Below are 27,771 nucleotides of genomic sequence, written 5' to 3'. Positions count from 1 at the left end.
TTGGTGATGACTTTTTAGATGTAACACCAAAAGCACAATTCAGGAAAGAAAAATTTGGTAAGTGGAACTTTATTAAAATTAAAAACTTCTGCTCTGAGAAAGACACTGTTAAGAAAATGAGAAGATAAGCCACAGACTAGGAGACAATATTTGCAAACCACTTATCTGATAAAAGACTAGAATCCAAAACGTACAAAAAATTCTTAAAACTCAGCAATAAGAAAACAAATGACACGATTTTTAGAAATCAATAAAAGATCTGAATAAACATTTCACCAAATTAGATAGATAGTAAATAAGCATATGAAAAAATGTTCCACCTCATATGTCATCAGGGAAATGCAAATTAAAAGAATGAGACACCACTATACAAACATTAGAATGTCCAAAATCCAGAGCACTGACAACACCAACTGCGGGCGAGGATGTGGGGCAGCCGGAACTCTCATCCACTGCTGGTGGGAACGCAAAGCGGTGCAGCCACTTTTGAAGAGTTTGGCAGGTCCTTACAAAACTAAACGTACTCTTTGGGGCTTCCCTCGTGGCGCAGTGGTTGAGAGTCCGCCTGCCGATGCAGGGGACACGGGTTCGCGCCCCGGTCCGCGAAGATCCCACATGCCGCGGAGCGGCTGGGCCCGTGAGCCATGGCCGCTGAGCCTGCGCGTCCGGAGCCTGTGCTCCGCTACGTGAGAGGCCCGCGTACCGAAAAAAAACCAACTAAACGTACTCTTACCATACGATCCAGCGGTTACCCCCCTAGGTTTTACCCACCCAAATGAATTGAAAACTTTTGTCCACGTAAAAACACGGTCACAAATGTTTTTAGCAGCTTTATCTTTTTTTTTTTTTTTTTTTTTTTTGCAGTATAGTTAATCTACAATGTTGTGTTTGTTTCTGGTGTACAGCACAGTGATTCAGTTATACATACATATGTATATTCTTTTTCATATTCTTTTCCATTATATTGATAGTTTATTACACGATATTTACTATAGTTCCCTGTGCTGTACTGTAGGACTTTGCTGTTTATCTTAGCAGCTTTATTCACAATTGGAAGAAACCCAGACGTCCTTCAGTAGGGGAGTGGGTAAATAGACTGTGGTCCATCCAGATACTAGAATATTATTCAGTGCTAAAAATAAATGAGCTGTGAAGCCTCCAAAAGACATGGAGAAAACTTAATTGTATTTTATTAAGTGTAAGTAGCCAATGTGAAAAGGCGACACGCTGAGTCCAGCTTCATGCCATTGTGGAAAAGGCAAACATGGCGACGGTAACCACAGACTTTAGTTAATAATAACATTGGCTCATCAGTTTTAACAACGTGCCATGGTAGAGCAAGATGTTAATAAAGGGAAAATGTGTGTGGAAGGGTGAGGGATATGGGAACTCGGTACTTCCCACTCAGTTTTACTGTGAACATGTAATGCTCTAAAAAATAAAGTCTGTTTACAAAACCACAACTTGCCAGATGCGTCTCATACACCACGACCTTGCTTCCTTTCCTCTTGGGAACCCCTGAGGACAGGTCTCTCTCCAGATGTCTCTGAAGGCCTCCGGGCCGCGGGCCTGAGAGTTAATGTAACAGACGTCGGGACAGCTCAGCCAGTTATGTCAGTGTTCAAGCCCAAAGGCCAACACAGTTATGATCAAGTCCCCCACATCCAAGTTGAGGGGCTAGACCGTCAACAGCGTATTGCCAGGGGCGTGAGCCCGAGGGTCTGTGAGCTCCATTCGGGACCCACCTCCAGGCTGGTCAGAGAAGGCTCTGGCAGGGGGGATTCTCGGCAGCAAGTGTCCACTGGGCTCACCATCTCCCTTCTCCATAAAGGTGCTGGGCGTACTTTCCCGCCCTCAAACCAAGTGGAGGGGCCTCAAGATCCATTTGGGGAGCTCGGCCTGAGTCCTCTGCGGGCGGAAGGGATGGCTCTGACTCTGGCCTGGGAGTCAGAAGGAGGGGCCACAGCTGGCGGGCTGCCCAGCTGCCGCAGCCCGCTTCTTGTTTGGCAAAGCAAAGGATATGCTTTTCTTCTCATTAGCCAGATGCCGGCACCGGGGACCATCTGAAAGTCTTCTCCTGAGAGGACTGTCTGGGGAGGGAGGCTGATCCCGACGGAAGGGAAACCTCTGGGGGCAGCAGGCATCCTAAGAGGCGTCCTCCCTCTGCATTGAGGGGCTGCAGGACGCTGGGTCAGGAGAGGCCTGAGGAACTCACAAAAGCAGCCCCAGCTGTACCAGTAAGTAGGGCGTTCTGACGCCTCCCACCCTCCCTTTGACCCTGGAGGACGCCCAGCCTGCGGCAGTGGAGGGGGCAGAGGAGAGATGCCCCACCTCACGCTCACACCGCTGTCCACAGCTCCTAACCGCAGTTTCAGGGCCTGCGGCAGGACTGGGTTGTGGCGAGAGACCTTTCACCTTTAAGGAAGTCAAGAGCTTTGCCATCCCTAGTACTGGGCTTTTTCATGTCTGGAAGAAAGACTGTCACTAGAAAAGGGCCCAGGACCACTGGGATCTTGCAGGGATGCAGCTGTAAGGGAGCTTTGCCCTAATGAATCCGTCTCACTGGACAGGTCGGTTAGAGTTGAAAACAGAAGGGGCTGGAAACCACACAGAGCAGATGAGCAGGTCAAGCGGGTTGCTGACCTGTCCTGAGGCCAGAGCCCAGGCTTGGCCTGTGAGTGCCGAGGCGGGCACAGGGCAGCAGTGGGCCAAGAGGGGCCCATCCCCAAGGCAGCACTTCACATCTGTACCCTTTAAAAAATGTTTGTGAAGCCTTTCCATGGCTGGTATTTGATTTTATCTTCATAATCATCTTGAGAAGGAGGCCAAGCACGTGTTAGGAATTCTGCTCCATGGCCTGGGGATCTAATTCAGTCTATGTGACAAGCACGCGTGGGACACCAGCTCAGTGCCACACTGTAGTGCGAGTGCTGGGGCCACCGAGGGGCCAGGATGCCCTGTGCCTATAGGACCCAGGACACAGCCAAAGAAGACACGCTCTAAGTTTTCTTCCAGGAACCCACGAGGCACAAGGCCAGAGTCCAAGCTCAGAAGAGTGCTCCCCCGACCGCCTGCACATCCCCCCAATCACAGCTGTGAGTGGGCAAAGGACTTAAAGCTCCAACTCCCCTGTCTTTTTTAGGGGGAGGAAGAAGTAAATTTTTCATTGAAGTCTGGTCTCCCAGCTTTCAAAAGACACGAAAAGAGGGACACAGGCAAATGCTGTGTTTCTTCATAGGTACAAGTTAAAGATGTACCTGGGGGCTGTGGGCATGTCCCCTCCCTCCAAGCTGACGTGGTCCCAGAATTACTCATCCAGACAGAGCAGAGGGACCAGGCGAACCTCAGAGAGTCATGTGAGGCTTCCGTCCTCTTTTGGACAAAGTATAAAGTACCAGCAAGGCATTTATTTCTGAAGCGATTTCACTCTCCCGATCACGAAGGCCCAAGGCTTCTCTCACTGAATCCATAGGTTTCCAGGCTTCGGACATGTGGGGTCAGCTTCCACCATCAGAGATTTGGTTCTCTCCCCTCAAAGCTCAGCCTGGAAACCCGGGGAAGCCGCAGGTATGGGAGCGGAGAGGGGCGAGGGTGTCCAGGCAGGAGGGTGAGGAGGGCAACTGACAAGTGCCTCACAGGGTCCGCCCCACCTGGGGCCTCAGAACACAGGCAGGCAGGTGCTGGTGTCCAGGGCCGCGTGGCCCAGGTCAGAAGAGGCCGCAGGAGCAGGAGACAGAAGTGGGGTCCTTGGGACCAGAGAGGGGGCAGGGACCCACGCTTCCGCAGGCATCAGCACAGCACAGCCAGGGGGCTGCCACACCTTAGGGGGCCAGTGACAGAGGTCCAGAGACAAGACCACCAGTCCCACCACATCAGGCACCCACAGAGGAGCCCTTCTCCCAGAGGCCCTGGGTACACACAGACCACACTCCCTGCAAGGGGAAGTGGAAAAATTCTTGGAAGAATGGCCATTTACCCAAAAGAAACAGAGTAACCTTTAATTGACAAATATAAGTACCACCCATCCTAACATCCATTCCGAACAAGGAAAGAACAGTCAGACTATAAAGAACCTTGTGCTGTGCATTCTCAGCGTTTAAAAGTTTCTACTCTCATATAATCCAGATTTTGCTCTCCACTGAGTGAAGATTGTCTTTCAGGGCCCCAGGCCGCCGGAGTTGACCATCTTTCCTACTCTGATGCGCCCAGCACAATCCTTGTCCCTTGGGCTTCTGTCCAGGTGCTCCATCTGATTGAGATGCCGTCTCCCTCCATTCTGATCTCTCACTCTTAACCATTTTTCAGTCCCATTTAGACATTCACTCCACCAAGCTCCTCCCAGGAAAAATGGACTTCTCCTCCCCTCCCCTCCCCTTCCTCCTCCCCTCCCCTCCCCTTCCTCCTCCCCCTCCCCCTCCCCTCCCCTCCCCCTCCTCCCCTCCCCCTTCCCCTCTCCTCTCCCTTCCCCTCCTCCTCCTCTCCCTCCTCCTCCTCCCCCTTCACCCCTCCTCCTCCCTACCCCCTTCCCTCCTCCCCACCCATTTGCCTGTATCTCGTTCTTACCACACTTTTTCTCGCAATCACACACCCCCATCTGCTGGACTAGAGCACAGTATTTACACACACAGAAAGAATCTAGATTCTCACTGCAACCTGACCCTCGAGGTGAGGAGCAGGTATCGCCACTCTCATTTACACAGGCACTTGGCTCAAAGTTCATTGCTTGTCCAGCTTCAAATAGTGAGTAAAAGAAATATTTGTCAAATTGGATCCAGAGTCAATAAGCTTCCAGATCCCGAGCTGCATACCCAGAGTCCAGATCTCAGCCCGAGTCCAAATCCTGTCTCTGCTACTGTTCCCCACCAGACAGAAAGACAGATGATAGGTGATAGATAGAGGATTAATGGCTGATGGATAGAGAGATGACAGACAGACGAAGTTATTGATGGATCTATTGGGGCATGAGTGTGGTCAGAGAGAATACAAATGACAAAGCCAGTGAGGTAAAACTTTAATAGCTGAATCTAAATAAAGGGTGAAAAGATGTCCTTTGTCCTAGTCTTACTTTTCTGTTAGTTTGAAATTATTTTCAAATAAAAAGTTAAAACCACAACAAAATTTCCTGTTTTATTTTTCATTTCCAGCGCTTCTCCTTGTGCTGGATAACTACTGGCTTTTACGCCACACTATCCTTCCGGAGGTTCCGAGGCAGGTGTGGGATGAGGCCGGGTCCAAGGCCCCTGCAGCCAGCGCCACCCATGGCCCACCTCTGCAGCAGGGGGAGACACGGGCAGGACTGAAGACCAGCCACCGCGCCAAGTCTGCCCCCACCAAGATGCACTCCACGCGTCTTTTTCTAGGTTTTCGGTTGCCCCAACCAACTCCAGTGGCTTCCAAGGCAGCCCACATGCTCTTCCTGCCACCTTCTTGGGGGTCTTTAGGTTGTTTAACAAGGACACAAGTAAGGGCCGGTCTCTGACCCCAAAGTGGGTCCCTCCCGAGTCGCTCTCCCGTCCACCTCTTCCTCCGAGTTGTGCTGGCCCAGCACGCCCACCTGTGCGCACCCCTCACCCGCTGCTGAACTGTCGGGGGGAGCGAGCCCAGCACGGGGCTTACAAGGGAGGGGCCAGGGGCGCGGGGAGGGGGATACCGACGGAGGGGGCGGTAAGGGAGCGGGGCGGGACGTGGGGCGGATACCCGGCGCCGGGACGGAAGGGAGCTCGGGGGCGGGGGGCGCGGGGAGCGCGGGGCGGGGACGGGGTACCGCGGGGGCGGAGCGGCAGCCTCGGGGCACAACCCGGGCAGGGGACTTGTCGGCAGCCGCCGGGCGCCGCGCAAGGACCTCGGGAGGCGGGAGCCGCGTCGCTGCGCACGGGCTGCCCGGCCCAGGTCCGTGCCGCGGAGCCGGGATGAGGGCGCCCGCGCTGCTGCTGACCTGCTGCGGCTGGCTGCTCGCCCCAGTGAGTGCGACCCCAGCCCCCGCCCGCCCTGCCCTGCGCGCCGCCCTCCCCGGAGGGAGCGCCCCCGCGCCCGGCTGCGCTGCGCTCCCGAGTCCGGCCGCGGGCTGGGCTGGGGGCGCGGGGAGCGGGGCTGGTCTCGGGGTCCCCACCCGCCCGCCGGGCTCGCGGGAGGGAGCAGGGCCGCCGGGGACGCTCTGGACCCTCCCCGCCGAGCGCGAAGAAGCGAGCTCCCCGGCCGGCCGGGTTGGAGACGGGCTGGGAGGATGCGTTTGCTCTGTCCCCTCCACCGTCCCGGGTTCGCTGGGAATAAGATCCAGTTTCTTGCTCGACGCCCTTCCCAGCGGAGCGGGTCCGGCCGCGTCCTCCCGGAGGCTGTGGCCGGCGAGGACGGTTCGCGGGCCCAGGGACGCCCGAGTCGGGTGGTGGGTAGGGCTTGGTCACCTCCGCAGGCCTCACGTTTCCGAGGGAAATTGCAGTTAGCTTTGTCTTTAACTACTTCCCCTTCCGTCTCCTAGTACTGTTGCTGCTTTTTGTTTTGCTTCAGTGTGTGTCAGGGAGACGCTACGGATGTAGCTACAGAAAGTTGATTTTTTTAATCATTATTTAAGAGCACCGGAAGAAACGATATGCTGAATAGAAATTTGTTAAATGAGTGTATTTGTAGATTATTTAATTCTCAGCAATTCTTCCTTTTATTTGAAGACCCTTGGAAAAAAACCACAAAAACTGTGAACCCTATTTCTTGCTTCCCTCTCTGACAGACTGGAGTCAGTGTTGGCGTGTGTACACGTTCGCATTTTCTATCGCGGCCAGATCACTGTCTGTATTGACTCATATCCCCCTTAAGGTTGTGGAGCCAAGGATGGAGCTATTTAGAGAAAGTTGTCATTGCTGAGGATATTTTGGGTTCCAGGAGGGCATGAACCTAGCCCACCCCTCAGGGTTGCCAAACTCCCTTGTCTAGTGTGAAGGCAGACCAAGTCTTTCCTCCCTCAGAGGGATGCTGTGAGGATAAGAACCTCCCTACTAATTTTAGTGCTTTGAAAGAGCTAGTTAAAAGTACCAGGAATTATTACGGTTAATGCTGCTTTAACGTCTAGGATGTCCCCAAATAAGTCATTGCTGTGCATATTCCAAGAATGTCAGATATCATGGTGTCTTTTAATACCTTAACAGAAATCCATTTTTCTTTTTAAGGCAAAATAATTTCCCTAAATCTGAAATTTAAGCTGTTGACTTGTTCAGGTGTGAAAAATACGGCCTGAAACCAGGAGTTTGTACAGTGGTGGCTGCCCAGTGATGAGCCAGCGGGGGGGGGGGGGGGGCGGTGAGGGGGACCCAAGCTTCAGGTCTTTTTAAAAATGAGGGTAAATGTGGCAGAAGTATTCAGCATTAAGTTTCTTCTCAATTTTGTTAGGAAATGTTATTCCTGGTTAGAATTCTGTTGACTTATTTCAATAGTAGGATAATTAAACATAGATGGCCATAATATACGCAAGAGTATGGTTTTCTTTAGTAAAAAGTTTGTTCTTACATGAGAGCAGGGGGGCACAGCTCCAGCCTACAGCGTATTTGTGGGCAGTGGGAGGTGGCCAAAAAAAAAAGAGAAAGTTGGACCTTTGTGGAAATAGAGACCAGAGAATGTTGTCTTCCAAGACTGAAACAGTATGTGGCTTTGTCTTCTGCGCACGTTGATGGACAGTGTTGTTCACCGTTTGTGTCACATCTTTAGTCCCCGTGATGGAGCCTGACGGGAAGTCCCCCACGTCTTGCTCAGTGGAAACCTCAGTGCTGTGACTCTCACCCAGGCCTCTCCCTACTCACCCCTTATCTTTTTGAAAAGCTCCTTCACACCAGATTCTAAAGTTCAGTTTTGAATGTGACCTGCAGCCTCTAAAAATAAAGCTATCCTATTAGGGCTTTCCAGAGCCTGGCCTTAGATGAAGCACGCTGGCGTCTGGGGTTGTGTGCAGTCATTGAGAATGGGCTTAGGAGTAAACATGTATTTACTTTGATTAAATCAAGGGCTATGAAGTGGAGGACTCGAATATTGAAAGATTATTGGATTAAAGAGCTCTATTGCCACCAAATTAGTACTAACAACATAAAATGTATTACGTTAGTAAGTTTGTTTTCCTGCCCAGAAAAAAAATTCTATCAGGTTTTATATTTGTTTACTAATTCCTTTACAAAGTAAATAGTGAAGCTTTTTTTCCAATAACCATGCCAAAATATGAGCGTGATTGCTTTTAAATGAGTGTTAGTTTGGAAGCAGTTTAGAACTGTGAAGTTTTGAGGGCTTTTATGTAGAAATTTTACTTGACTTCCCCATTATAGTGGAATTTTCAGTTATTTCTGTTTCTTTTAACCTTGAGCAGGTGAACAGCATTCACCCGGAATGCCGGTTTCATCTGGAAATACAGGAGGAAGAAACAAGATGTGCAGAGATTCTAAGGGCCCAAACAGAAACATTCAAAGGTAAGGCAGGTCCCTGGCGAGTGGACTGTGCCCGGATGGTGTGCACGAGCTGACGTGCAAGTCGCTTGCACCTCACTCGGAGAACTGGCGTTTAAGGTCACCTGTATGTTTTAAAAAAAGTCTGCTTCCACTGTCGTTTAATGAACTGCTGGCAAAACTCATAGCATTGTGAGTAGTGGGCAGCGGGGTGTGTTTGGGGCGGGGGGATCATTCACACAAACCTTTTAAAAGAAAGCCTCACCCTTAACAGTGATAGTTTCCGTGGTCTGAGATAGTAGCAGCAGTTACTGAAGTAATTTAATGGGCGTTGTTACACTTTGCAAAAGCAACTCCATCTTCCATGGAATGAGTATTCATGCGATTTCTTGCATTTAAAATTCTTAAGTTACATCACAGATGATTTTGATCCAGTTAAGAATGGTGGGAATTTATCAGAAATCAAACAGGAAAATGAGACTTTTGCTTTCCTGAAGGACAGACCGGTTATGAGTACAGTGAGCTTGCTGACTTTACTTCTCTACGTCCCAGAAGCAATGCCAGGACAACGTGCACTCACCCTGGGCACCATCTCGTATCTGTAAACTTTGAAGGCTCTGGGATAACATCCAGATCATAAACAATAGCAAAAACCTCTTGTCCTTCCGTTTTCTTTTTCTCTGTTCTGTGTCATCATTTGTTCTCCTCAAGAAAAAAAAAATTAAAATCAAAGTACAGCCATGTGTTCAAAGTCTGGTGTCCTGCGGAGGCCTCAGGTGGGAGTCACAGACATGGGCGTGTTCAGACCTGTGCTGCCCAGTAGAAGCAGGGTGCAAGCCTCACGGGTGATCTTGAACTTTCTAGTAGCCACGTTAAAATAAGTGAAAAGAAACGTGATTTTAATTTTTAAAATATATTTTATTTATCCAAATATATCTGAATCATGATCATTTTAACTTGTAATCAATATAAAACATTGATGAGAAATTTAACTTTTTTTTTTTTTTTTTTTTTTTTTTTGCGGTACGCGGGCCTCTCACTGTTGTGGCCTCTCCCGTTGCGGAGCACAGGCTCCGGACGCGCAGGCCCAGCGGCCATGGCTCACGGGCCCAGCTGCCCCACGGCATGTGGGATCTTCCCGGACCGGGGCACGAACCCGTGTCCCCTGCCTCGGCAGGCGGACTCTCAACCACTGCGCCACCAGGGAAGCCCAAATTTTACTTTTTTGTACATTAAATCTTGGAAACTCAGTGTACATTTTGCACTCACAGTGCATCACAATTCGGACCACACATTTCAGGTATTCATAGGTGGCCAGCAGCTCTGGTGTGCCCCTTCCTGTGCCCCTGGAGCCTCCACTCCCTCGGCTGAAAAATGAAGACTCTGGCTGTAGGGTTCCTTCCAGCCTTCAAGACCTGTGATTCTGCAGTGTACACGAGATCCCGAGAGCCATGTGTTCCAAAAGGTCTGCTCGAACTCTGTCCAGAGGAAGGCAAGCAAGGTGGCTCAAACGTGGCCTGAGGATCTGTGCTGTGCAAAGCCACGTGTGACCACTAGCCAGCTACTAGGATCCATGAGGCCAGGTCTTGCCAACCAGGGTCTCAGGACAAGACAGTTGTCATGGCCACTGAGGTCTGTTCCCTCAGAGAAATTTAAGAGACTTAGGGGAGCTAAATGCCGAGAGGAGACAGGCTGAAACCCTTGGGAGCACCTAGTCGGTGGCAGGGACCAGGTCCAGTGAGCACAGCACGCTGTCCACGAGGCCTCCTGAATGGGGGTGGGGCACTGTCTGCCACATCCGCAGTGGGTGACCCTTGGCCTCTGTTGGGAGACTTCCGAGGGAGGGGCCTCTGCCCCCTCACGCCATTATCGGGCAGTCTAGTTGTTGGGCTCTGAGGCTGCCCATAAGCGGCATCCGCGCACTGGCATGAATGGGGGGCAGCCGTGAACAGAACCCCTTCTTCACGTGGGGCATCTGCGGGCACTGAGCGGGCTCACAGCTCTGCTTCCTCTTCCCGGGGCTGAGTACCTCCAGTTCCTACAGCTGTCACCGGACACGCTGCCGGGCCCTCGGCCACAGGCTCCGGACACATGCAGACACTCTCGGAGCAGGAAGGGAGGAGAACTTTCCCACTGACATAATGGAAGGCATACTGAATTGTAGTCAGTTGATGACTGTTGATAAATCCTCTGCCCACAGCCCACCTGTCCCTCACGTTCACCTGGGAACTGCTCCCCTCCCCTCGCCCCTCTCATAACTGCTGTTTTGGGGGAAATCTCCCGAAGTACCATCTTAGTGTTTCTTTCTTGTCACTCTTCACTTCCCATACTCACCAAGAACATTTTGTTAACACGACAAAACTGGCAGAGCACGCGGCAGGGAACACGTAACTTTTAAGGAATGGAGTTTGGCTGTGACTTTCCCTTGGAGGAGACGCCCTCGCGCTGGGTCAGGGTTGACCGGGCATCGGGTGCAGCACCTGCACGTTTGTGTCCACAACTCACCTTGACAGACGTGGCACCTGGGGGAACAGGGCGAGTCCAAGGAGGCTAGTTCTGTCCATTGTGCAGTAGGGTGTGTGATCCTTGATCAGGTTTCTTTAATAAAAAGACTCTTCACCTCTGGTTGGCTCCGGTAGATGGAGTGTGGCCTTAATTAGCTCAAAACAGTGTCCTTTTAGTTCTGCTCCTTCCAAGGGCTCGGGTCTGTCCCTGTTCCCTGGCCAGCAGTGCCCGAGTGTGAGCCGTGGCGTGTGGCCGGGCAGAGTGGCGTTTGGCCGCGGGGATGTGGGGAATGTCCCTCACCACCTACTTCTTGCTCTGGAGAAATGCAAGCGCCGAATTGCCCAGCTTCCTATTTTCACAGGACGTCAGAAATGCAAACTCTAGGTAAAATGCTCCAGTTCTTAAAGTTTGCAATGAGTACTTTTTAAAAAGTTCTTCAGGAGCAGGCAGACCTCCTGTGTGGTTGCTGCCTGAGCTGCCAGGTTGCTCTCTGCGTGGCAGCTGGGCCAGGCGGGCCCCAGTTGGGGAGCCCCTCGTGGTGCAAAGATGGGCCGGGACGTTTAAAACACTCAACAGGGCTCCCTCGCAGGCTCTGCTGCCTGGTTCAGCGTTCCTCAGGGTGACCTGTGTGTGACCCACACAGACGTGCTGGACAGTGGACGGCACAGCCTGTGAAGATCTTGGCATCAGCTTGAGCAGAAAGAACGTCTTAGGTAAAGGCCATAAAACATCTCCCCTGTTTGGAGCCATAGGGAAAGGTGTCATTCACTCTTTGCAATGACAAGTATCAGTCCTTGGACATTTTCTTATATTGAAGGCTCTTATTTTAATAATAGCTCGACAGCAAAAATACCTGCCCCTGAGCCCTTTCACCTTTGACCCGTGGCAAGAGCTCGCGGATGGCAGCCGCCCTCGGGAAGGAGGTGACGCCACGGTAGCCGGCCTGGTGCCCTCGGCTTTCTGTAGAAAGGCAACCCGTGTTCTAAATTCCCGTTTTTCTTGTTGCTCTTTGAGATCTGCATGGCTCGAATACCAAGGATATAAATAGTACTGAGTTACCAGAACGAAGGTACTATAGATGAAGCGAGCTGGGAGCTGAGTGAAGGCCTTGCAGCTGGATGGGGTGCGGGCGATTCCAGGGCCAACAGTGTGCACCTGCTTCACGAAATTGAAAGTGAGATGAGATATTGAGGGTCTGTAGGAGCTACAAGCGATGGGTGTGAAAGAGCACCAAAGACGCAAGAAAATGAGTTTTCAGTTCTACTGAGATAATTTGTATAAGTCTAACAAGGAATTCTTTTTATTACATGTTGAATCCAAATTCAAACAAACCAACACATAAATCTAGACAAAACCAATTTTAATTCTAAACCCCTTTAAGGGATTCACTTTGTAAAAAAGGAAAGCTTAGGAGGTATTTAGAGCTTTGTGAGCTAATACTGATTCATAGCTAAGACTAACTTAATCCTGCCAATGAGGCAGTCAGGCCACGGATGCCTGAGAATATAGCTCAAGGCAGCTCTGTCCCCGCACGGGGGGTGCTGACCGCGGTGGTAAGCAGTGACTCAGCTCTCCAGCTCTGCCCGGTGTTCCTGCCTGTGCGTGGGTCACATGGGAACTTCCCTGTGACTTCACATCATTTTTGCCCAGATCGGGGCGGGGAGGGGGGGGCGGTGGTGGTGGTGGAATGTGACCTATATTTCGGAAGGACAAGGAGGTACCCATGTTTCTTGACAGCTCCACAGTCTGGGCCAGGTCCTGAAGGACCCACGGTCCTGGGCCGTGGCTGAGGTGGGTATGACAGTGAACATTAGCTCAAGACCGGGGCCCCGGGGAGGTGCTAGACGAAAGAACTTACTTTTCTCTGACGTTTCTCAAACAAAGAATACTGGACTAACTTTGATCCACTTGTCAAGGAGCTGTGGCGGGCATGGATACTGCCCCCTTCAGGCTAACAAGTCACCCTGCCACGGTTTCCCGGATGCCCGCAGAAGGCACGGGCGCTGTCAGACAGCATCATCAGAGGGAACCTGCTCCTGGCAGCGCGGGCAGTGTGGGCGCCACGCTCCCACTCCTGTGGGTTCCCTTTTCCCCAGGCCCTTCAGGACCTGTGTGGAGAGGCCCACGGTGCGCTTTTGTCCTGGCTGAGGAGCCTGAACTTGGGAGACCCCAGTGTCACAAGGAGGCTGCTGGTGTCCTGCCCAAACTCCGCTCCAGAGAAAGATGCATTCTTGGTTATTGAGGTCAGCCTGAGGGCCGCACTCTCTGTCTGCCAAGGCTGTTGCTCTACAGACGTCCTCAAAAAGAGTCCGGAGCAAAGCTGCCAGTGCCTTTTCCCAAGACACGCCCATGCAGTGGGCGTGCTCCAGCACCAGCTCCAGCTCCAGCTCCCAGCTCCAGGAGGGCGACTCTCAGGAGGCGTGGACGTCCTGCTTCTCTTCTCCAGGGCGTGCTGTGGCCTCTGGGCCATAACTCCCCACTCTGTGCTGTCGGTCCCTCTACGACGTTGTCCACTGTCCTTGCAGCCACAAGATCCTGCACAGCACTTGGCATTTAAAAAGGTGTCAAATAAGCTTTTGCTGAACAAATTAATGAAAAACTTCATATTAAAAATTGTGATATATGCACATAGAAAAAATGCCATACATACACAGCATGTGTGTCCCTCCCTCTTAGAATTCACGTGTGCACAGTGTACGTGCATCCCTCCCCATTTCACTGTGCAGATGGAAGCCAGCTCTGGTCTGTACTTTGTTTTTCTTTTTTTTTTTTTTAACTTTAGCAATGTATTTGGCAACCGTTCTGAATTGGTTTATACTTTCCTTTTAAGAGCTATGTAGTATTCTAACAGATTTCCTTAGTCTGTCCCAGGCTCCTGGACTTTTAGGTAGCTTACAAGCAATACTCTAGTGACTGCATTTCTTCATGACAGTAAAATATTTCACCAGCAGTTGAGGGTTGACTTCAAGCCACTATGCATGAAATCAGAACGTCCTTCTCATATGACTAAATAACATCATTTTAAGAGACTTGCTTATTTCTGTGATGGTTGTGTCACACAGAATATAATTAATTACATCCCACTTTTCATCTCGTCTTTCCTTCCTGCATCTCTTTGTCACAGAGGAAACTAGGCAGCTTCCTGAGCGTGTTCTCTTCAGAAAGTCCCGTGGCGGAGTGACCCTTGTCTGCAACTCTTCTCTGACCCCCCGCCCCGGCCCCGCACCGAGGCAGCGCTGCCTCTGGCCCAAGGGCAGGTGGTGGTTGCCCCTCTCCCTGACGAGCGTCTGTTCCTGGTCCTTAGCTGACCTGCGAGTGGGACTTGTGAGCAGACTTCCCTCCATCTTACCTCCTTACATCCATGTGGGTCAGAGGGCGCCTGCTGCCTTTCTGAGGTCAGCGTGATGTGAGGCCCATCATTCCCTTTCAGTTTTCTCTCTGATGTAGTACGTTCTTGTTCTCGTCCAAATAGCTCTTTGAGCTGATAAGGCAAACAGCCTGATCTGTTTTTCCTTAGGGTGGGTCTTTTGTATGCAATTTCTTCTAACTTCTAAACTCAATAAGGTCAGCTGCCAGCCTTGGATATTTAAATAATAATCACGTATTGGTTTGATTTTCTGAAAGTAATGGCTTTAACTTTACTTTTTATAGGAAACAAACTCGCTGAAAAAAAGTCTACTCTGAGTTAAACTTTTATGCTTAAACTCATGAAAGGCATCATGCGTGAGAAGTCAATTACTAGCAGGTAGAGCATCAGCACACCTGGAAGCCACAGGTGAGGAGGCTGTAACCCGTGCTCTGCTGGGTCACAGGAAGGAGCTTTGTGCCACTCGGCATTGCTGCTGTTGGGGACCAAGCTACTTCTCCCGCGCATCTTTCTAAGGTGCTGGTGACCCCAAGACACAGCTCAGCCAGCTGCTCGCAGCCGCCTCCCCCGCGAGCACCTCTCCGCCTTCCATGCCCCCACTTAGTGTCACGCAGGCCGCGTCCTGAAAAGGTCCCGTCACTCTTCCCGCCGGTGGGGCTGGTTCTGAGGCTGCGGCCGCCCCTCCAGAGGAGCCTGCAGTGCAGGTTCGGGCTGTTGAGTGGTTTCCTGCGGTCCACCGTCTCGCATCCTGTGATGTGAAAGCGCAGGGTCCCTTTCTGGGGTGGGAGAGCCTGCAGGAGGCTCCTCGGCACACTGCACTTCAGTCACAAGCGGCCAGTGAAGCCGCTGTCCCTGCTGCAGCCCCCGCCGTCTGGCGCTGGCTCATGGGCGCATGGCCGGTGCTGCCACGATGGGGGCAGAGTTACACGTGTCAGCCACGCGCCCCCCCAGGTTCCCGGGGCTTCAGTTGTGCATGTTTTGGTCGCTTGGGCCGGTCGCAGCCCTTCCCGGGCACCCATTCACTAGCGAGTTTTTGTAGAGTTTTCTGGGTCAAGCATCCATTCCAGTGGTTGTCTCTGAGCCCTCGTAGCTGGGCCTGTTCTTGGGGGGTCGCCTTGGATCATGGAGTGGACTGTCATTGCTGGAGCCTTGGCTGGCTCTGTCGTTCACTGATTTTTCCAGCATGTTCTTATTGAGCAGATACCAGGCTAGAAGGGTGATGAGAAATTGGGCAGGACACGTCATCCCCTCTGGGAACTCCAAATCAGGCCCCCGATGGCAACGCACAGGGCGGGGAGCAGGGATAACGGGGCTTCGAGTCAAAGGACTGAAGGGTTTCTGGGGGGAAATCGGAGAATCTGAACATGGAATAACGTCAGTCTACTCTGAACGAGAAACTGACAGTGACAGAAAAATGGCTAAGGGCTTATTTTATCTTTACTCGGAGATTACGGCAGAAAAAAGGTGAGTGGGGAAACTACCAAGAAGAATGGAAGCTTTTTGACCATAAGCTAATTGGTGATCGGTACTTTGGTAATTGACTATATAAACTTGCTGTGTGTTCGGGGACGGTGGTCTCGGCTTCCATGGTGCCCTGTGCTCGGCCCTGGAGCAGCCCTGTCCCACCTGCAGCTGATCACCACCACCCAGCCCCAGCCGCCTCCTTGGCCTCTGCACTGGGTGTGGCCCTCCTCATGATGATGACCGCACCCCCTTGTACTCCAGGGTAGCGGCCCATCTTGGTTCCTCAGCCTCTTGGCACCAAGGCATCTGCCAGGGACCCTCCTGTCCGGCGTCTGTTGACCCAGGAGCAGACATACGGACCTTCCCGGTGCCCAGGACGGAGGGAAGGCTCCGAGTGTCCACTCTCAGGACAAGGACGGGAGATGTCCACAGAGCAGGCGTTGGGGGGTCCCAATCTTGATGCTGGAAGGTGGTCGTCAGCCCATCAAGGTGAGGAAATGGGAGTGGACTTTCCAGTCTCTCATCCAAGCTGGTGGCAGAGCCCAGCTCCCTGGACACTAAGTCAAGCACTCTTTTCACAAAGCCACACTTGGCATCTTAGAAAGAGAGCCATGCTTTAGATGAAGGTCTTCCTCTCCAAAGCCTGCTTCAAAGGTGAGGGGCCTCCTCTGAACTGCCATGGCTACAGGGAGATTGGCCTCATGTCCATCTAATTGTCTGCACCTTCCACTGAAGCTTCCCCTTGGGGTGAGGATCCCCACCAGTTCACTCACTTTGTGACAACAGCCCCTTCTCTCCTCCGGCCCACGGCGAGGGCTTTGGGGCAGCACGTTCATTTGGTGAGTCCTCCTTGACTTCCTGGCCATCAGCTTCCTCATGACACGCCTGGTTCTCTGTGTATCAACAGGAACCATCAGAGGCGGCCGGGGTTCAGCCGCAGGCGGAGGCCCCGCAGTGCAGGACGTTGAATCAGGGCCCAGAGCGCCCCAGATGTCTGCACCTTAAACATCGCCCGGGCTGTGACCTGCCCTGGGTAGGGCTCCCGCAGCTCAAGAACTGACACTCTCAAGGCACCTCTCATCCACCCCAGGGAAGGGTTACTACTGCTTTGCGAGCAGTCTCTGACTTCTTACAGCTACTTCCTTCTCTGCAAGGGAAGGACTGAGGCCTGTGTGAGGGGACACTGAGGGTGAGGCCAGGCCTCCTGGCTGCCCACTGGGCCCCGGCGACGAGGACAGCACGTGCCTCCTGTGTCCCCCCGGCAAGCGCTGTCGCTCTGCTCCCGTGTGGCCCCGTGCAAGGCACCCGAGCTCACCAAGTTCGGGGGGGGGGGGTGGGGAGCGTTTGCTCCTGGGGCTTGTTGCAGAGCTCGGAGCTGGTGGGCTGGCCGCGCGGGCAGGTAGGAGAGGTGTGTGTCGGCACCCAGAGCAGCCGGATCCAGCCGTCGGGAGGGCTGGGGGCACACACAGGGGATGCGTGGGTGAAGGAAGGAGCACAGCGTTGACCCGCAGCCTGGAGCTGGCCCCAGGGGAATTCTGAAAAGTGCGCTGTCTGCCATGAGCTGTTTCATGACGGTTCACGGAGCAGACACTTCTGAGAGGAGCTGGGGGGGGCCTCGCAGGCGGGTCACGTTTCAGGTGGAGGTGACGCAGGCATGCTCCACGGCAGAGGACGGGAGGCTGGCGGAGCAGAGGCCAGGCCGCAGGGAGAGGGTGGCTGAGAAGGTGCCGCGGCCACATGGTGGTGGGGGCAGCCGCCCCAGGAGCGCAGGAGAAAGGAAAGCACACAGGAGGAGCTGGGGCCCGGGGAGGGTGCCTTCGGGGCTGTGGTGAGCAGCGGCTGCTTCTGGGGAGCCTAAGCAGAGGCAGAAGGAAGGGCTGGGAGGGAGGCTGGAGCCTGCTCACCAGTGGGACCATCTGGGGCAGCAGGTCCTGGAGGCAGGGGGAGTGGCCAAGGGCGGACCTGAGGGGCTCGGCCCAGAAGGAGGGGGAGAGAGGGGACTGAGCGCCCGGCACAGCTCCCGGGGTGGACGGGGCTGGAGGGGCCAGCAGGATGGGACCCAGGGCACTGAGCTGTGGACGTGCCGGGGGCCCCTGGCCCCCAGCCCTCGCACACAGCCTGGGAGGATGGTCCCGCACGAGGCCGGTCTCGGCCAGGAGCTGTAGACGCCACAGCCAGGCGTCCTGCCCTGGGGGGCACTCGCAGCTGTGCGGCTGCTGTACTGTATGAGGACGATCTGTCTTGGCGCTGGTAGATGGATGTCCCGGCTCGATCCCAAGACATCGCCCAAGTCCTGCTCATAAATCCACGCAAGATTACCCTGGGAATAACATGGCAGGACTCCCCACGCATCCAGTCCCAGCCTGTCAGCTGAGTCCAGACGTCCCCTCGCAGACGCCGCTCGGCTCTGCTAGCCTGGGAGCTCATGTGACACCACCAGCAATGCCCCAGGTGGTCACAGACATTGGAGGGAAGGTTGTTGAGAACGTGTACAAAAGACACCAGCAGACATCTCGACGGTGAAAGGCACAGCATCTGCACAAATTTACCTCCCCAGCAGTTTTCCTAAACTGACCCTGTAGCAGGACCTCACCGGGACTCCCGAGGGCCCCCATTGTACGGATGTCGGAGGAGAGGCGTGAAGGTGCTGGGCCCGTCTCGGAGGGATCTGCAGTCAGTCCTCGGGCAGCCGTGCTGGCCGGGACGCCGACCGCAGGCACTAGGTTCACCCAGTTTGGAGGACATTTTGATGTTTGGGGTTTACTGGATTCAGCGTATTCTTTAGACAGGTTCAAACTGGATCTCCGGATGTTCCTTTGAAAAACTCTTTTGTTCAGTTGACAGCTTTGGTTAGTTCTGGGTTTTGAGTCTTGGTTTAACGTTAGTTCAAGTCCCAAAATACGACTCCAACTAATGGAATCCGTCTGAACTGAAGTTAAACTTCGCTACTTCCACATTCAAAGCTCCAAAGTGATTTGATCGAGGTGCCGTCCGGTGGCACTGCCCCCCAAGATGGTCTTTCCCAGGCTTTGGTTCATAGGTCGCCTCTAGCCCACCAAGGGTGGGATCATTGTAGCACCCTAGTTAGGATATTGGGGTGTCCAGGAGTTGTCTGAAGAATGAGTTCCCGGTAAAATACTCCTCGCAGCCCTCTAAGGCACTTGGAGTCGGAGCTCTGTCGTGGCGCCTGGGTTTGCCCCTGTGTAAAATCCAGGCTCTCATGCAGGGGGCCTAGGGAGCAGCATGGCCCTGGGCCTCGGTCCACACCCGAAGGCTTGACCTGCTGTGTGGACTCAGTTACAAGCAGGGGGATGTTGAAGAGCCAGCCCGCCTTGGTGCCCTGGTCGGCTTGTGAACTTGCAGTGTTCCTGCTGCAGGAAGACCTGGTGAGGCCCTCCTGGCCCAGGGCCTCCATCAGGTACCTCGGGCAGCCTCAGACCAGTGGGCGCTCGGGGAACATTTGTTGGAGAGACGAATGCTCGTCACTGCAAGTTTTAAGAAAGCATGGCTGCAGCTGGTCCAAACACTGTGCCGAGTCACGAGGAAAGGACAGTCTGCTGTTTGGAAGATGAATTGTTCCATCTCTGTCTGCACGGGCAGGGGTTTGTTATCAAACGCCCTGAGCTTGTTCTGTAAGTTGCTTTTGAGTCCTGATTGCAGCAGCTCCCCTCCCAGCATGTGGCCGGATTTCACCTGCACTGACTGTCTCTGAGAAGCGCGCAGCCCAGACATAGGCTGTGATTAGTTCTGGTGGGTTGTCACTCGGGGCGTTTCCCCTCAAAAGGCTCCTTTCCACTCTCTTCTGCCACTAGCAAGTACTGTCATCATGCCTGACTGCAGCATTACTAGAAAGGCCTTTGGCTCGGTACCCAGCATGGATGTAGCTCTCCTTATCTCACCACATGTATTTTAGGAATAAATGATGTAGATATGCATCCTTAGAGCAACAGAAAGAGAGACTCCTCCATTTGGTAGAGTTTGATCATCACTGTTAGTGAGAGATTAGCTGGACTCTGTAGGACGCAGAGAAACAGGATATTTGTAATTGGACCCCTGAACAGGAAGCATCAAAGGTGCCCAAAGAGCAAATCCAAAGCTGAGAGCGGGGCTGATGGGGATGTGGGCCAGTGTTGCAGAGCTTCCAGGTCCAGGGCAGGGTTCGCAGCGATCGCGTCGCCATCCGCAGGGCTGGGGGTCTGGACCCGCTCAGCATCATGTCTGCTTCCGCGGTGAGCGCTGAGACGCCAGGATGCAGCAGGTGGAACAGCGGGGCTCCCTGTGCCGCCGCTGCGGGGATAACGTCCACATCTCGACCCTGCCAACCCTGAGGTCAGGAAACAGACCCCCTTCTTGTGCTGTATGGCCAGCTCAGACCACTGGGGAACAGGGACTTGAGTGTCCAGGAATGGGAGTATTTGGAGGGGTGGTCTCAGCAGAAAGTCAAAGCAAGGTGATGGTGAGGATATGGCGAGATTTCTGCCGGTCGTGACTGCAGCTGCCCTTTGAAGGATCCAAACGCAGGACCAGGGCTGAGAGTAGAAGTTGCACAGAGCCCCATTTTGGCCGTGGGGCATAGGACAAATTTGACAGTGACCGGAGGCCCCAAGGGGATGGCTGCTCGTGGCCGCGCTGCTCTCGCGGCCCTGGGAGAAGTGAGAGGGTCGGGGCCGCCCCGGGCCACCTCTGTGGCCTTTTGAATTCCTCTCTTTAGAACGGTTAAAGCAGAGTTTTAGCGCTCAGAGGATCCATGGAAATCTCCTGGATCAGCACGGTCCCCTCACGGGAGGAGAGGCAGGCGGCTGCCTGAATGTCAGCATTCTGGTGCCCGTTATGGCCCTCAACATCCCATTATGCTGTTTGGTCACCGCTTGAAAGTGACTCCAGGATCTTGAAAATGAAATTCTTCTTTCCCTTTGCAGTTGGCAGGTGGTCTGTGGGGCTGCAGGTGGTCTGTGGGGCTGCTGGGCTTTCCCAGGCTTTCCCACCTCCTGGCTTTCGTGCCCTGTGGACGATTCACGCTCGGTCAGCCGGTATTTAAGGTCCAAAATGTCAGCTTTTAAAATTCTAACCATTCTTTACATGTATTAATTAGCGTTCTCTTGAAAGAAGAGCTGTTCCTCATCATTTGGGGAAGAACTACAGTCCCTTCTGAAAGAGTGGGGGAAAAGTCCAAGCACCTCGGGGGTATCTATTAAGTACTTAATAACTAGAATTCTGATCAGACAATTATTTCATCACTGCTATTCACAGCACAAGTAAAGTGGGTGTTGGAACATGTAGCCATTAAAAAAGATGGCACACATCACAAATGACATGAAAAATACGACATGTATATTGTTAAGTGAGAAAGCAAGGAATACTCCAGCATATAGGATATCCTGTGTTTGTGAGAAGAACGTACGTGACATCTCGGTGTATGTGGTGTATGGGCAGGTGTATAGGATGTCATCGGGCCCTGTAGGGGCAGGAGCCAGACGCCCATGAGGGGCCAGGAGGAGGCCGCTAGGAGGGGGTGTTTCCCCAACACTCTCAGCATGGAAGGCAAAGGGGGCGGGGGCAGGACTGTTTGGGGAGAGGGTTTCTTTGGGGAGAGTCCTTGGAATGCTCTGTGATGTCTGCTCTCCTGTGGAGGGGAGGGAGGTCCCCCACCGGTGAAAGGACTTTCATGTTGCTGGGGGACACAGGGATGAGAGGTGGCTGGCAGCCGTCTTGGTGCAGCTGGGCAGAGAGGTCCACTGGGTCTCTAGTTGTCCTCTACTCAGGAGGACAGCCACCAGGGCAAGGGCCAAGAGGGGTCAGGGGCCACAGCTGGGGGGAGGCGGCCCCTGGTCCATGGGAGAGGAGGTGCTGGCTTCCACCACGAGCACCTGTGCCAAGACCCCTGAGTGCCTCCAAGCCCCCTGGAGCCCCGAAAACCACCACCAGCAGATCCGAACCCCAGTCTGCCCTCCACTCCCACTAGCCTGAAATAAGTCAGGTGGAGAAGGCATGTTAACTAAGCAGACCAGGCTGTGCCTTAGACCAGAGTGATCAGAAACACGAGGGGCCTAACCTGAGTTTCCTGCAGGACAGAGACTGTGCCCTGAGCCAGTGGGAAGGGCCCAGCTCCACCTGCAGCACAGACGTCTCTCCAGGTAGTCCATAAACATGAGCGGGTTCACCGCCGCTGCAGGCTGCACACGGGCTCACAGCACGGGCCACACCTCCTCGTGCCTGGACTGACGTGCTGTGTGATTGCACGGTCCAGGGCGTGTGCTGCTTTCGTAATTTAAGATCGCACGCCTGGAAGAGTCTGTCGAATTTTAAGGGTGTCTCAGTGAGGGGTTCGTATTGTTCCCTTAGGTACTGAGAAGTTCTTAGTGGACAGAGGCTGGTGTAACAGGATGTCGCGAAGGCTCTGATGTGCATGTAATGGGTCTCAAGACCTTGGGGGGTCATTGAGCCTCTTTAGGTGTGGACCCCCGCTGTGAAGCAGCGTGTTCGCCGAGAGCCAAAAGGTCCTTCCCAACTCTGAAGTTCTGCGGTCCTTTTTTTTTTTTTAATTTTTTTTATTTAATTTTTTATTTTTGGCTGCGTTGGGTCTTTGTTGCTGTGCACGGGCTTTCTCTAGTTGCGGTGAGTGGGGGCTACCCTTCGTTGCGGTGCGCAGGCTCTAGGCGCGCAGGCTCAGTAGTTGTGGCTCATGGGCTTAGTTGCTCTGTGGCATGTGGGATCTTCCCAGACGAGGGCTCGAACCCATGTCCCCTGCATTGGCAGGCGGATTCTTAACCACTGAGCTGCCAGGGAAGCCCCTCTGTGGTCTTTTGAATGACCCCCAGCTGGCCCTCTGCCCCGAAGTCCTTGTTCACCAGGCAGAGCCCCAGCACTTACTTAAGGGGCTCACGAGGAGGATGACAGATGGAGTGAGGAAACGTGACATTGCTTCTTAAAGTGCTTTCTTCCTGTTCAGAGATGCCCAGCAGTTAGTGTGGCCTGAATCAGCGCAGACGGAAGCACAGGAAACAAGAGCAGCCCTGACAACAGCCCCTGCCCCCGAGGCACCGCCCAGCCGGCGCGTGGCCTCTGCGTCCTCGGCCCAGCAGTGCACCCTCGGACCCCACAGCAGGGAGAACAGCCCTCACCAGGGGCTCCAGGGTCAGGGGCCCCTTGGGGCCACACTCCACCCAGGAGGTGCAGGTGGGTCGGCGACGTTCCATGCTGCCCACCCCCAGGCCGGGCTCAGTGCTGCCAGGGACGGCCAAGGGCGAAAGCGGCCTGGCTGGGCTGGGCCCCCGCTGTGTGTCTGTGCCCCACCCAGCCCGACCCACAGCACAGTGGCGCTGTGGGCAGGGCTGGGGAGCCTCCGGCAGCTCAGCCAAGCTCCATTCAATGCCTCGTTTACTCGTCTGTGCGATGAGACTTGGGGACACCCCGGGCCTGTGAGTTTGGGGGATGAAATGAGCTCATGAGGGCGGGACCCAGCCCCGCTGCTGCTGTCACTGCCCGTCCCGAGAGCAGTGCTTTCCTCAGTGGGCTCGCGGGATGCACTGGTCATCAGCACTGCCTTCTGGGTCTGTGGAGGTGCTGGGGGCCGTCGGGTGGAGCGTCCAAGGACGCCCGGCCCTTCGGCGGCGGCGTGAGACCGGGAGTCACCCCGCTGGCCAGACAGGCCTCCATGTGCCAAGCAGGCCACTGATGAGTCGCCCGGTTGGCTCACCAGCACTCACCCGCCCTGCACGGGAAGAAGCCAGGCTTGGCGAGGTTGGGGCTGTGGCCTGGCGAGCTGTGGGCTCCAAGCCCGCCCTCCTTCCCGTGCCAGGTAGGGCGTGACTGCCATGAGCCCCTGAGCGGTTCAGCACCACCACAGGGACGGGGGTCAGCCTGGGTCTCTGGCGCAATGGCCTGGGGTGGGGCACGGGAACTTTCTAACAAGTCGCCAGGGGCTGCTGCTCTGGGGCCCCGTCAGCACCCGCACTTGTAATCCTTGAGGTCCCATCCAGCGCCTGCACCCCAGGACTGTGGGTCTCAGCCCTGGGTACACGCTGGAACCTCCAAGAATCTTAAAAACTGAGAAGTGCTGTTCGGGGGAATCAAACCAGAACCCTGGGTGTGGATACTAACAGCGGGCCCCGGGGGCGTGTAGGAAGGACCCGGGCACACCCTCCACTGCCGCTTGGCTGCCCCATCACCAGCCTGGGCTGAGGGGCACTGACCTGCCCTCTGACAGGGTCGTCCACGGGGCACACGAGGTGCTGCCTGTCAGGTGAGCCTTGGAGACCGTGTCGTTCTGGCCACGGCAGATTCTGTACAAGGAGTGACCGGGGAGCAAGAAGCGCCGTTTCTCTGCTTTCTCTCGAGCAAAGGTTAAAACGACAAAAAGCAAATGAAGATCTCTGTAATGAAGGGACTTGGCCTGGAGGGTGTGCTCATCACGGCGGGAGAGGCCAGTCGAGCTGAGCTGACCCCAAGCTGAGGCCTCTGCGTGGCTCTTCCTGCCGTCGAGCAGCAGCCACTCTTCAGTGTCCCTCGCCGTCTCCCCTTGTGTCGTCTTCACACTGACACCCGCGCTCGGCCGCCTGCCCACCGGGGTCGGAGCCAGGAGACAGGAGAGGAGGTGACGGGCCCTTCTTCCCATCTCGCCGCGCCTGTTCTCACCTGTTCACCGACACAGGCGTGGCTGATGCACAGAAGCGCCTGGAAACAAGTAAACGGTGTCCAGTGCTGCGTCCACCACAACCAGCAGTTGAAAGTCCTCTGACGGGACTGGACTGGGCTTCCCTGAGGCTCCGGCTTCATCACCAGGGGCAGAGGAAGTGGGATTGGGAGACCCCCACCCCAGGAGCTGCGGCTTGAGGGGTGTTGACAAGCCCGGTGATGAGGTCCCACCAGCCCATCCCAGAGGAGGACGGGTAGACCAGGTCCGCACCTGCTGTCTGCGGGCTGGGGATCCAGTGACCAGCACGGCTCTGGCCTCGGAGCCCAAGAGCACTTCCTGGGCTTCCCTGCAGCTTCTGATTCTGGAAGAAGCTTTGCCACTTATGACTTCAAATTTAAACTAAACTTTGGAATGGAAGGTGTTATTGGTAATGTTAGCTGTCGCCTGGCCTCATACGTTAGTGCCAGAAACAGTTTTCTTTCTCCTTTTCCTTTGCCCACGCCTGCTCCTGTGGCACCTCCCCTGCGCTCCGTCTTGAGCAAGGTGACCCAGGGGACGAGGCCTCCCACCACTGGATGCCCAGGTGCTGGTCCGCCCACCCTCTCCTCACAGGCCGGGCCGCAGGAGCGGAGACCTCTCCCTGGAGCTCCTGGTCGCGGTGGGAAGCACCTCCATCACACTGTGGCCACCGTCGAGAGTCAAGCCTGCCTGGGTACCTCTGCTGTCCCACTGCTGTGCTGTCTCTCTCTGTGCGTCGGTGCTGGTAGGGGACTGGATTTCTCTCTTGGTAAAAATGTGGACAGATCGGAGCACAGCCACTGCTGGGGATGCCCCAGGAGCCTCACCCAGAGAGGGCGGGAGACCACGTCAGTCGTGGTCACAGCCTCACCTGAGACATCAGCCCTGCATTCACTGGACGACTGCTCAGAGCCGTCTTAGTCTGCTTGCGCACCTGGACTCGGTTCATGCCTCTGGCTCTGTGTCCAGGGCTTTCATCATAAAGCACCTTGAACGTGGAAGACTGGAGTGGTAGGAGCACATCTCCCCAGGTCCCAGGAGGTCACAGAGGGCCAGTGGGGACAGTGGTCTTCCAGGGAGAGGGCAGTGACAGCGAGACGGGTTCTGGCCCCAACCTTGCTCTGCGAACCCATGAGCAGGAAACATAGTGTTTGTAAAACTCTGCCCTAGACGAAGTGTAACACCTAAGTAGTGACTCACCTGATTTTCTTGAAAACGAATTGCTGTTTATATCATTGAAATAATGAGAAAATAAACTTGGGACTCAAAACAACACGTGTACCATCATCTGTGAGAGTATGACTTGCTGGGGATATTTTGGAGAGAGAGTTGGTTTTTCGGGTACAAGTTTCTTTTCCATGGTGGTCGGTTCCTCCCCCTTCATAAGACTGCTTCAGGGGCTTCCCTGGTGGTGCAGTGGTTGGGAGTCCGCCTGCCGATGCAGGGGACGCGGGTTCGTGCCCCGGTCCGGGAAGATCCCACATGCCGCGGAGCGGCTGGACCCGTGAGCCATGGCCGCTGAGCCTGCGCGTCCGGAGCCTGTGCTCCGCAATGGGAGGGGCCACAACAGTGAGAGGCCCGCGTACCGGAAAAAAAAAAAGACTGCTTCGGGCCAGGTGAACTGCAGCTGTCTCCTCTGAGTTCCAGAACACAGGCGCGTGTTCTAATAGCAGCCTTTCCTGAGCACAACTCATCCATGTCCCGAGTATGTTCCACTCAAGCTGCCGTGAAGTTTAAGAAATTTCTGGAGGCTGCACCGTGCGTAAGACAAGTTTTTCTGGACCTCTTGATCTAGAATGTTCCTTTCAGGGGACTAAGCTGCCTTCCCAGGAGGAACTTAGGAAGCCACCCCCGCCGGTTTACGCTGGGCTCCTGTGCGCTCGTTCCTGCGAAGCCTGGCGGTTGGTTCACGGAGGCACCTCGCTCAGGCCCTGGTCGGGGCTCCTCCCACCTCCTCTCTGCAGCTTCTGGGACACTTTGCCAAGTGTACAACGTGTCAGTGCCTCCCGAGTCTGTTACTCACCCAGGTGCTAAATTAAACAGTATGGAAGCTGAGGAGTACAAAAAAAAGCACTTGTTTCTGGGAAAATCAATTTGTGTGCTTTGGAAAAACTGAAAAATTGAGTTGCTAAGCAGCCGTAGGGTTGGAGGTGAGCATGACGGCTAGGATTGAGTCTGGAAACCTAGCTTTGCGGGAGCCTACGTCAGCCCACTTCCAGTGCTCTGAAGTTGGAAATCACCGAGGACAGGTCAGAGTATGATTTACACAAGAAAAGCAAAGAGGAGCCCAGTCAATAAGCCCACACGCAAAGGACAGGCTTTGGCTGTGTGTTCTGTGTTGAAGTGATAGAAACACACCTTGTGTCTCAATCAATGGAAGACACTTAAGGTACTGAGCACCTACCGTGCTTTTCAGTTCCCCAAGCCACTGACCCCCACTTTGGATAAGAGACCTCCTCCTCCTTGTTTTGGGTTTTGAAAGACGGAGAAGATTTGTGTGATAAGTGACAAATAAATTTTTACCAAAAAATTCTCATTCTTGTTTATAATTTATTCATAAAATATTTCAGGTAATTTATACGGCCATTTTTAGCTGAAAAACCATGACCTGATGAAAGTTGCATCTGTTTGGGCTAATTTACCCCCAGCAATAGTTTATGTACAGTAATGATGGGTTTGTTATTTTCTCTCTTTGCTTTGTTTCTTGATAGTTTGTAAGAGTGGCTTTTTAGTTTTATTTTTTGCTCGTTTTAGCTACAGCTCGAGGGTGACGCTGTCCTGGGATGATGGAAATGTGTGTCTGAGCTGTGAGACGAGAGCCACCAGCCACATGTGGCTACTGAGCATTAGAAGCGCGGCCACTGCAGCTGAGGAGCTGAATTTTCCATTGCATTTAATTTCAGTCGATTTAGGCTTAAACGGCCACATGTGGTAACCACGTTGCAAAGTGCAGTTCTAGGGTTTTTTCTCTTCTTTATTTTAGCGAATCTGTTCAGTTCATTTTATCTATTGTTTTAGCTAAAGCGCTGATGTATCGTTGAAGCATGATGGTGACAGCAAGTGCCCAGTAGGGTCCTGGTTTGGGTTGTACACTGTGCTTAACCGTTTCTAATAATAGCTACTTCTTTTAACAAATGGTCTTTGCTACGTTAAGGCAGTCTCAGTATTTCGTTATTCTATTTAGAGCTTTTAAAAATTAGCAATGGCTGCTGAATTTCGTCAAGTAGCTTTTCAGTCTATTGATGTGAACAAAATTTTCCTCTTTTCAGACTGAGCCTTGATTTTGTTATCACCACCTCAAATATCTAGGTTGCTACGATAGTGGAACAAAAATAAATTCTCACGCAGACCCTGCTTGCCTCACCCAC

The 27,771-nt window shown here is 53.8% G+C and overlaps 1 protein-coding gene across 4 annotated transcripts in view; it reads left to right on the top strand.

The window, feature by feature from the left end:
- The first annotated feature begins 5,810 nt into the window (after positions 1 to 5,810).
- Positions 5,811 to 27,771, top strand: part of VIPR2 (vasoactive intestinal peptide receptor 2) — a 69,612-nt gene continuing 47,651 nt past the window's right edge. For all 4 annotated transcript variants that reach the window (XM_079931684.1, XM_079931687.1, XM_079931685.1 and 1 more), the window contains exons 1-2: positions 5,811 to 5,960; positions 8,339 to 8,438. In XM_079931684.1, the coding sequence (XP_079787810.1) occupies positions 5,910 to 5,960; positions 8,339 to 8,438 (151 nt within the window). In that variant the 5' untranslated portion in view covers positions 5,811 to 5,909. The remainder of the gene's footprint in view (positions 5,961 to 8,338; positions 8,439 to 27,771) is intronic.

Source organism: Stenella coeruleoalba (assembly GCF_951394435.1).
Source record: "Stenella coeruleoalba genome assembly, chromosome: 9".
Classification (NCBI taxonomy): Eukaryota; Metazoa; Chordata; class Mammalia; order Artiodactyla; family Delphinidae; genus Stenella; species Stenella coeruleoalba.
Note: the sequence above shows the minus strand (reverse complement) of the source record. Positions and strands in the feature narration are given on the sequence as shown.